At 41.3% G+C, this 9,175-nt stretch overlaps 1 protein-coding gene across 4 annotated transcripts; it reads right to left on the bottom strand.

Annotated features, from left to right (window-relative positions):
- Positions 1–844: 844 nt before the first annotated feature.
- On the bottom strand, positions 845–8,908 carry LOC134879087 (basic helix-loop-helix ARNT-like protein 2). 4 transcript variants are annotated; one of them, XM_063905388.1, is made up of 17 exons: positions 8,662–8,908; positions 6,795–6,879; positions 6,677–6,715; positions 6,553–6,594; positions 6,206–6,363; positions 6,038–6,120; positions 5,824–5,916; positions 5,151–5,265; positions 4,912–5,061; positions 4,526–4,760; positions 4,297–4,403; positions 4,029–4,179; positions 3,817–3,872; positions 3,608–3,719; positions 2,962–3,052; positions 2,619–2,709; positions 845–2,318 (listed from the first exon to the last, which is right to left on the bottom strand). In XM_063905388.1, the coding sequence occupies exons 1-17, from the start codon at positions 8,756–8,758 to the stop codon at positions 2,161–2,163; spliced, it is 1,863 nt and encodes a 620-aa protein (XP_063761458.1). In that variant the 5' UTR covers positions 8,759–8,908; the 3' UTR covers positions 845–2,160. The 4 variants fall into 4 exon arrangements, with proteins under 4 accessions (XP_063761458.1, XP_063761460.1, XP_063761456.1 ...); XM_063905390.1 differs by having other exon boundaries at positions 3,817–3,869; XM_063905386.1 differs by having other exon boundaries at positions 5,824–5,919; positions 8,662–8,907.
- Between the last annotated feature and the right edge of the window lie 267 nt (positions 8,909–9,175).

Raw genomic sequence — 9,175 nt, 5'->3', positions numbered from 1 at the left:
AACAGATGATGGCTGAGCATGTCTTCAATGTGTGCTAAAGAGAGGAAGCGGAGAGAGAAAAGAGGAGGAAAGGGGATGTAGTTCAACACAGTGGCGTCTCATTTGTACACCTAAAAAGATTTGGGAGGTGGAAAATGATGCAGCAGCAGGAGGTTGGGTAATAGGGGATGATGGCTTTAGTTCTCTGGACAGATAAGCTCTTTCACACTGATCACAGGAGAGAGACAGAGACACAGGGTCTACATATGTACATGGAAATCTGGCTTCAGTGTTCTAATTTAGTAAAAAGAAGAGATTTTGAATTTAAAATGTTGTTAGATTTTAAAAAAACAAACCCATTAACTTTAAAAAAATATATAGAATCAGGGCTAGAGAGTTAGATAAATCAAAATCTCCATTTCACACAGTAGTGTCTGATTAATTTCCTATTATATTTTATATTAAAAGCAAAAAAATTATAATCTTAAAATAAATGGATGCCATTAAAAGAAATTATAAACACAACAGCCTTCGATCAGGACCCCCATGGTGCATCTCAAGGGGTTAATCCTAATGAAATCATTTCAAGCAAAAATTAGTTAGAGTAAACATCCTTTTAGGAGTGGTCAAACTTTCAAAACTGTATACATACCTGTGCAAAAACCAACACTGAACACCTGCTCCATGGTTGTCTCCCTTTATCTTAGCATTTTTTCAATGGGTAACAATAACAGATAACTGTACAGTTTCTGTTGCTTATTTAAAAAAATAAAAAATGAATTAAGTTGGCCAATACGGAGACACACATGAGATTTTCTGCATCTGGCAAACATACTAAATGATAAAACAATATCTAAACTACAAACAGAGTTCAGACAATTTATTTAAAAAAACCCTTTACTTTCAAATACCTTCATTCCTTATTACAGCTGATACAAAAAACACAATTTGCACATACACATATCAGACATGTTGTCCTGTGATAGCTGGGCATGTTCAATAAGCCTACTGTGAGTGTCCATTTCAAAAGGAACTTGATGGAAACAGCAAATACTGTCGAACAGTTTTGCTTATAAAGCCCAAGAGTGCACATAACGGTTGATTTAAAACTAAAATGTGTCGGAATAATCATGGGTTCAAGTCAACACAACCATAATATGCTTTCAATATCAAGTGATGAACCCACAGTTTACAAGTGCAGTGTGAAGGCAAGTATAAAAGTAAAATCCCCACTTACATAACTCATTCATTCTGGGATCAAGTAAAATGTAATGTTCTTTAGCATGCTCAACCCAGATGAATGGCATTAAGCGGGTTATTCTGAAAATAGGTCATAAGAAAATAAATAGCCAAAGCGCTTGCTCAGACCCTTAGCTGTGTTGTGGCTACATTCAGGCCTTTTTGTTGCTAGTGGGGGACTGAACATGTGTCTCTCTGCTGTGCCTCAGCACTCATAAGTTTCCGTTTGATTTCAGAATGAGACCAAAAGAAAGAAAGAACACCAAACATGTGAACTGATCCAGACTAGCGTGACAGATGATTCAAAGTGGGCTGTACTAATTTCTTCTTTTCTTTTACAGGCTGTTGTGGAATTTCGGAAATAAATCAGTTTGTTCGTACTTTGTGCAGTGTTTTCAAAATAGGTTTAGAAGAAAGGGTATAAAAGAGAGTAATAACCTCTGGTCTAAAACAGGTTAGCTTGTCCTTGTTAAGACGGGGGACTTTTCATATTTTATCAGGAGTTCAGTTACGGTGGATTAATGTGATGAACACAGTAAAAGAATAGCCCTTTAGTGCACATTTAATATTAAATACTTAAGAAAAGAAAGATGTGCATTACAGGAGTTTCTCTAGCAGCACCGCACATGGCAGGAGTGGGATCCTCCTCCAGACCTTCATCACTCATTGGGCTCGAACCCTCCTGAGGACAATGAAATGTCCCTGAAGACACTAAATCTCCACAAGCTCCGGGACACTTGAACCTCACATTCAGGCAAGAGACAAAGCAAGGTAATTACAGTAACAATAAATCCCATTAACTCTTGTGAGTACATGGTGCAGTCTTTGGTACAATTCCAGCGGGTCAACTGAAAGGCCATCTGGGTCAGGTGCAGAATAAACTGAAGGTTCACAGCAGGAAACGGCCACCCAGCTCGTAAGAGTTTAAAGTCTGTGCACCCTTTAGAAGGGCCAGTGTAAGTCCTCAAAGTCCCCGGATTGACCCACGTTTACCTCCGTCTCCAGGAGGCTCATGATGACGGCCATTGCTGCCTCGTCGTTGCTGAAGTTGCTGAGCGCCGGCACCACCATGCCGTCCAGGGCCAGCTGGGACACCTCGCCTGGTGGAACAGAGCCAAGACACAACAAGAAATCAGGAGACAAAGTCTAAAACAGGAGGATTGAAACATGTTGGGTGGCAGAATTGGAAATTAGCTCTAAACCCAAAATCACTGCCGTGGTTCACCCACTGAAGGCAATTTTTTAAGGATTTAGGAGTGGTTGTTTTACCTTCATAAAACATACATCGGCATTTGATTTTTTTTACTCCTCTGAGCAGGTTTCACGAGTTTTTTATTCTTCTTTGCGTAGAAGTATAGAATAACTGATAACCGTTTTTTTAATAATCCTGTTGACATTACCTGAGCTGTCAGATGTTGCACTGCTGGCGCCAGCTGCTGTCCTGGAGTCAGGCTGTGATGAGCTGCTCGCTGCCCCCCCTCCGCTGGATGCCTGAAACAAGACATGTGACATTCAAACACAGGCCTTATATTTCGTCTCCCTCCACTGACGTGTAAAAAAAAAACAAAGCGAGAAACAACATTCAAAGATAGTCTGTTTATGATCTGGTCAATTTTGCATTTTAATACCACATATCTTCTTTGTTTTTTTTAAGTGTGATGAGGGAAGTTTGAAGACTGTGAGCAATGTAATGAGAAAGTGTAAGTTGCCTCCAAGTGCTGTGGTGAAGGAGTGGACACTCACACTGGTGCTGGTTGGTGGAGACACCAGGGGACATTTCTCATTGGCTGAGAGAAACGAACTGGAAGCTCCGCTGGATGGAGAGGAGTTCATCCTGCACAGGAGATAATATACTGTAAATATCAATTTATAGTTTCTAAATGAATTAGAAATATTATTTTAAGCTTGATATAGATGTTTATATTCATATGGTGTATACTTTTTTAAAATTTCCTATTCCTGTCTGATGTATCGTACCCCTAAAACCATTATGACATCTTTAACCCATTCCTCCAGAAGGCCTGTAAAATAGTGAAGCAGTCCTATGGTGGCCCTGAGAGCTCAAAATAAGCAAATTGAGAAAGAATTCACCAACTTGAATTGACTCAAAGATATCAATTTGATGACATGCGTTGCATTTAAAGTCATTTACATTCTTCTTGAGTTAAATCAGATATTAGTCCTGATATCTGCTGTAAACCTAGCATCAAATGTTTAGAAATTTATATAATCGCTGAATGATGCAAGTTAAAATGACTGCAATAGGTCACATTGATGTTTTCATGTGTTACATTTGTAAAGATGCTTTGGATGTTGCATGTGTTTGGTCATGAGCTCCCAGGACCACCTATTTCCATAACATTTTTGTGTATATGAACACACAACAAACCTGTACGAGTCGATGAGGTCATTTGCAATTTGGCTCCCTATGCTGCCTGCATAGATCATTGTGCCCACACCATTGGAAAGGCTAGGAATTATGGGTATTTGCTTTGACTCCTCTGAGGAAGAAAAGAAACATACCAAACTTTAATGTTAAAAATCCTACATCAGAAATAAATGCCTTTGTGAACCTACAGAATATACTGTATTTATAACCTTGCAGAGCATTCAGGCGGCCTGCCTCCTCATCTTTTATGTGACCGGGCCCCCTGCTGGTGCAAAAGTGTATTTATGATCAGAAGCCAATCTTTGTATGAAATCATCACAGAAACAAAGATTCTGCAACCATCAAAGAAGTAGAATGTATCAGGATTAAAACCTAGATCGTATTTGGTAACACTTATGTTTGTAAATGAATCAATACTTACGACATAACCCTGTTTGAAGACACGACAAACTCAACTTCTTTGGTCCACGGGTTTGTGAAGCTAAACCACTGACTTTGGAGGGAAACATAGGAGCCGCTTTTCGTTTTGAACTTGTAGCACTGCGTCTCAATCTTCTCTTTGCTTCTAAGAACTGCCAACAGATTGGACACGAGTGTTATGACCACAGTAAAAACTAGTGAATGAGGTCAACACATTTTCCAAATGTTTCTAATAGAATCAGATTAGCTGTGTTGCTTTGCTTCATCACCTTGCCTGTGTTTCTCTGCTAGGTGCTGCAGGTCATCCTGATGGAAGTACTCGTAACACGACGTGCCGAGGACTTCCTGCGGCAGATAACCGATGACTGTCGTGGCTCTGGGACAGAGAGAGGACACAGGGGGACATCAGCTACTCTAACTTTCCGTATCTCTCAGGATTGTAATGCTTCAAAAATGAATAGAAATGAGCCTCCGCAAATGTAGAATCGGGAAACTCACAGTTGTTCTACAAAAGTGAACTTGCCGTCGATGGAATAGCGGGTGACGAATGCAGAGGGCTTAGCATTGATGTCTTTGGGAGGCTGGGGGGAGCCGTGGGGGAGGAGGCGACAAAGCATCACCAGGCAGCTCAGGCTTGGTGTCTCCTTCTCAGCATCTCCCTCCGAATCCAGCTGGCTGCTGGGCCAGCTCCGCATGTATCCAGTGCAGTGCAGGGGACAGTATCTGTAGGTGTCTGTGGGAACAAAAACAAGGTCATTAAATATTTGAAAAATTGAGATTATTGCCTGGGAGATTGGAATAACAAAACGAACAGGATTAGAAAGTTTCCAGCTGCTTCTATACATTTGAGTTATGATTGACAGATGATTCCAGTCGGAACCCACCTTTTTTTTTTGCAGTACAGGGCAGCAAGTGTTTGTCCTCTTTCTTCCCCGCCACCCGGCTGTGCTTCATCCGGCAGAAGAAGGATCTCCGCGCTCCAGAGGACAAGTGGGTCGGCTTCACGTGGACATCCGTCTGGACCTGAACCCCAGCTGCACATACAGAGATATAATTCCTTATAACATATAGTGTAACGTGAGATCTCACAGATTCTCAGACGTTACAGGGCAAACAGACTTACTAGCAGCATCGATGATGTGTTGCCGTGGAGACACCCAAGACGACAGCTGTTCCTTCACCTTGTTGATGTCTTTGGGATGAAGGAAATCGAACAGGCTCCGCCCAGTCAGCTCCAACTGACAACGCAAATAACATGCAGCCATGAGGGCAAGCTATGTAGATGTTGCTGTAATTTATCTTGCTGCTGCTGCTGTTGTTTTTTCCTGTCTCTTTTGTAGTGATTTTCTATCTCTGCATGTTATTGTCTTTTAAGGATATCTGCTACCCGTTTCCTTATTGTTTCATTTTTTTGTCTGATTGTGTATCCTGATGCACCTCCTAATCTGCAATCCTTGTTTGTGTGGTAAAGCAGGTGTGTCGTTATGCCTGCCAAACAGAATTTAAAAAAGGAAAAGGAGCTCAGAGAATGGTGGCCTTGAATATTAACTTGCAGTACTTTCAAGTCTTTATGAGAGATTCAACAGAATGTGTCATGAGCTTCAGTTTGCACGCATAATATGTAAAGACACACAATGATAGGTTTTAAAAATATCTACTTAGGCCTTCTTTAAAGGTTTGGAACCGATTAACACCAACATTTCAGTCAAAATAAACCAAGCTTTTACTCTTTACCCTAATGATTTAAGTCAACCTACATCCATATCTATATCTCATCATGTTGAAGTGCAACATACCTGGCTGAAGTTGAGGATCTTGCAGACAGACTCGGAGATGAAGAGGATTTTAGCCCGGTCACAGCTTACTACTAACATGAAACCGTCTTCAGCCTGCTATACAGATAGATAGAGATATTACACAGATAGATAGGTTTGGTCTCCATCAGCATGTTGTGTTAAAATCTTTCTATACAGTGTTCTGTGGGACTAGGGTCGGTCCATGTGTATCTACCCTGAGCAGAAGGTGGCTGAGGTCGTCCTGGGGTAGGATGGAGGGCCTGTTGGTTGTGTCTGCAAATATGCTGCTGGTCCCGACTGCAAACACATGACACCCTAGCTTTCAGATGGAGGGTAATACACGCCGCTGATGTTTCAAATACCCAGGTGGGTTCAGAGTTACCTTTGAGGGCTTTCAGGTGTTGCACAGCTTTCCGCAGCACAGTCAGTTTGTCCGGCTTCTGCGCCATGGGCTGACAGGCGGGGATCACGGCCAACAGCTCGTCTATCAGGTTGTTCATCTTGTCCCTCCGCCGCTTCTCTATCTGTCGGTGGGGTTCCCTGCAGGAACAGTCACAAATCGGACATTTTCAATCCAACTGGATCCATTTTGGGGGTAAATACATACTTCAAAATGTAATTATATTGTGGTTGTAAATTAGCTGCTTACATCAAACAGTAAATAACACAAATCCACCTTGAACCTTGAAACTTTTGCAGACAGTCATTGGATGTAAAAAATATAAATACCTGAAGCTTTTTATTTTGACATGCTGATCCTCTTCTTCAGATCTGCAATGAAAGGGATCAAAATTCAAGCTCTTTGCCAGTATTCTCTTGAAAGGTGTGTGAAGAATATCAGAAGCTTGTTTACCTGCTGATGTCATCATCCATCTTGCAGTCCACGCTCAGACTGTCAGATAGGACATTATGAGGGTTATTTTATAACAGGAAGGAGTATTTATGAAAACATATCAAGGTGCGGGCCTGACCTCTCCTCCATATCTCCTTTCCGTTTCCTGGGCAGCTCGACGCCGGGCAGCGATGAGCCAGCGCGGCCCTCCTCTGCAGGGACATCTGAAATATGAAGACGGGCAACTTACTCAGGAGACACTGAAACAACAACCTTCAGAGCTTAGTGGCAAGGCTTTACAAAGACTCTTCTAATAATTCACCATGAATTCTTTTATTTTTTGGGTAGGGGATAAAAATTACAAGTGCCTGCAGCCAATTCATGTCTTTGCTACTTTAATAAAAAGACAATTAAATAACTGTTCTGTGAATGTTTTATAAAATGTTGACTAAATATCTATTTCAAATCTAATTTGATTTATTAACAGATTATCTCACAGTTTGATTCAGAATCAGTTTTATTAGCAAGTAGGTTTACACATACGAGGAATTTGCGTTGGTTTAAGTGATGCATACAGAGACACAGAAAGAAGAATACGTAGCCAAAAATACAAATTCAAAAATAGTACAATTATAAAAGATAAGACTATTGCAACAAATGAAAAAGACACTATTTACATAAAATACAGTTATGCAGAAAACAAATTGTGGGTATAAGCCACAAATAATTGGATATATATTTTGTTTTAGGCTCAACATTGACCATTTTCATCCTCAAAAGCCTAACCTTTTCATGAGCTAACAATAGGGTCACACAAATGTTTGCAATGGTTTGTGGTAATCGTTTTTAAAAAGGCTGATACCACACTCAGGCTGTTTGTCTGGCTGTGGGAGATGCTCCCTCACACACAAACAAACTCTCACACACAAAGACCGCTATGCTTGAGTTTAAAGTATAACAGGTCCGTGAACTGAATGGGATCTGGGCTCTAGACTTACCTAACGTTTATATAATGCTGTAACACTGGCCTTCCTCCTTCTCAGGACAAGTTTACTTTACAATGTGACATTTGTCTTGGAAAACTGGACTAATGAAAAGTGAGAACGGTTTTCAACTTGACAGACTGAAAAGTGAGAACGGTTTTCAACTTGACAGATGCTGACCCATATTCTCCTGTTTTTCTCACAAAAGGAGGAAGAGTTGTTGATAAAAATGGCAATGACTCTTCTTATTCACCCATATATATCTAGGATAATTTGTTTAAAATGTTCTGAAAATAGCATGCACAAAGAATTGTACACTCTTGAGGACTTGGTGTATTTCTAAGTTGACCGAAGTAGTGCACTTTGGACCTGGAATTGAACAGAGAATATCTTTGCAGCAATTTGATTTTGGACTTAACTTAACAGTAAGTACTAAATCATTTGTTCTGCAACCTTATGTTTTCTCTTCAGGATGCAGATAATGGTGCTCCACTGATCTACTGACCCACTTTGGGCAGCATGAGAGGAGCCTCCTGAAACCACGTGACAGGCTAAGCTGCTATAAAAACAGTGTCAAGTTTGGGTCAGATGGCAGTATAATAAATGTTTACTTTATTAATGAATATAGTAAAAGTTAGCGTTGCAATGATTACACATTGAGTCCTCACGACCGAAACGCTTCCCGGCTGACACGTTCTTTCGCTGGGGGCGAGTAGGCGTTTGGGCCACAGGCTAAATCACCGGTGCAGAACATACTACGTCCGGTCCACTAATGTCAACATAAGTTATCGAAACATTGCATTACTATTTACAGCCGGTTGTTTTACTGTCGCTAACTTTACAGCCGAGCAATTGCATGAACTGAAGTTTAGAAGACTCTGGAAGTAGCCTTTACTCTGTTTTGATTTAGTTTCCACCCAAATGACGGACGGCAAAGAAGCTACGTTAAAGGGTCCCTCGGCCACCGTTGGGAAGCAGGTTGCCTTTACGCTGCAGTAGTCGGTTCTGTCCCGGATCTCCTACCTGCTGGCCGGTCCGCCGCCCATTCGCCGAAGCCGGCCGACATGCCGCAGACTAGAACCCGTGTGCGCGGTGCGCCCGGAGGAGGCTGCTGCCTCATGCAGAGTCACCAGCTGTAGTAGTTACTGTGGAGATGTAGAAGCAGTTTTTATAATTCACATCATTTGTTCTCCTCCCCTCGCCTGTAAGAGAGGCGGGGGCAGAAACGTGAGCGAAACTAGTCTTCTCGGGAACGCTGTACAGCTCTCACTTGTGTCTTCCACTGCTGTGTTCACTGCTGCACAGGAGAGCCTTCATATTCATTTCACCGTGAAGCAGGAACTTTGACCTGAATATATACTTGTATGCAGTTGGGTAAGATGGTATATTGTGTGCAACATCAGAAAGTAATCTGTTCCTAAATTGTCTTCACATACTTTTAAATGAGTTTTTAATTTGACTTAATTTATGCTTACAAACAAACAGTTGAATATGTAAGTGTTTTGCATTTTGGCTGCAGGGAACACTTTGTTCTACT

The sequence above is a fragment of the Eleginops maclovinus genome, chromosome 17, assembly GCF_036324505.1.
Source record: "Eleginops maclovinus isolate JMC-PN-2008 ecotype Puerto Natales chromosome 17, JC_Emac_rtc_rv5, whole genome shotgun sequence".
NCBI classification, from domain to species: domain Eukaryota; kingdom Metazoa; phylum Chordata; class Actinopteri; order Perciformes; family Eleginopidae; genus Eleginops; species Eleginops maclovinus.
Note: the sequence above shows the minus strand (reverse complement) of the source record. Positions and strands in the feature narration are given on the sequence as shown.

Excerpts from the sequence above, each read along its gene's own strand:
- LOC134879087 (XM_063905386.1), bottom strand. The coding sequence starts at position 8,758 with ATGAGGCAGCAGCCTCCTCCGGGCGCACCGCGCACACGGGTTCTAGTC. Across the intron at positions 6,880-8,661 it reads GGCGGCGGACCGGCCAGCAG|ATGTCCCTGCAGAGGAGGGC; the intron begins GTAGGAGATCCG and ends TTCATATTTCAG. Across the intron at positions 5,920-6,037 it reads TCAGCCACCTTCTGCTCAGG|CAGGCTGAAGACGGTTTCAT; the intron begins GTAGATACACAT and ends CTATCTGTATAG.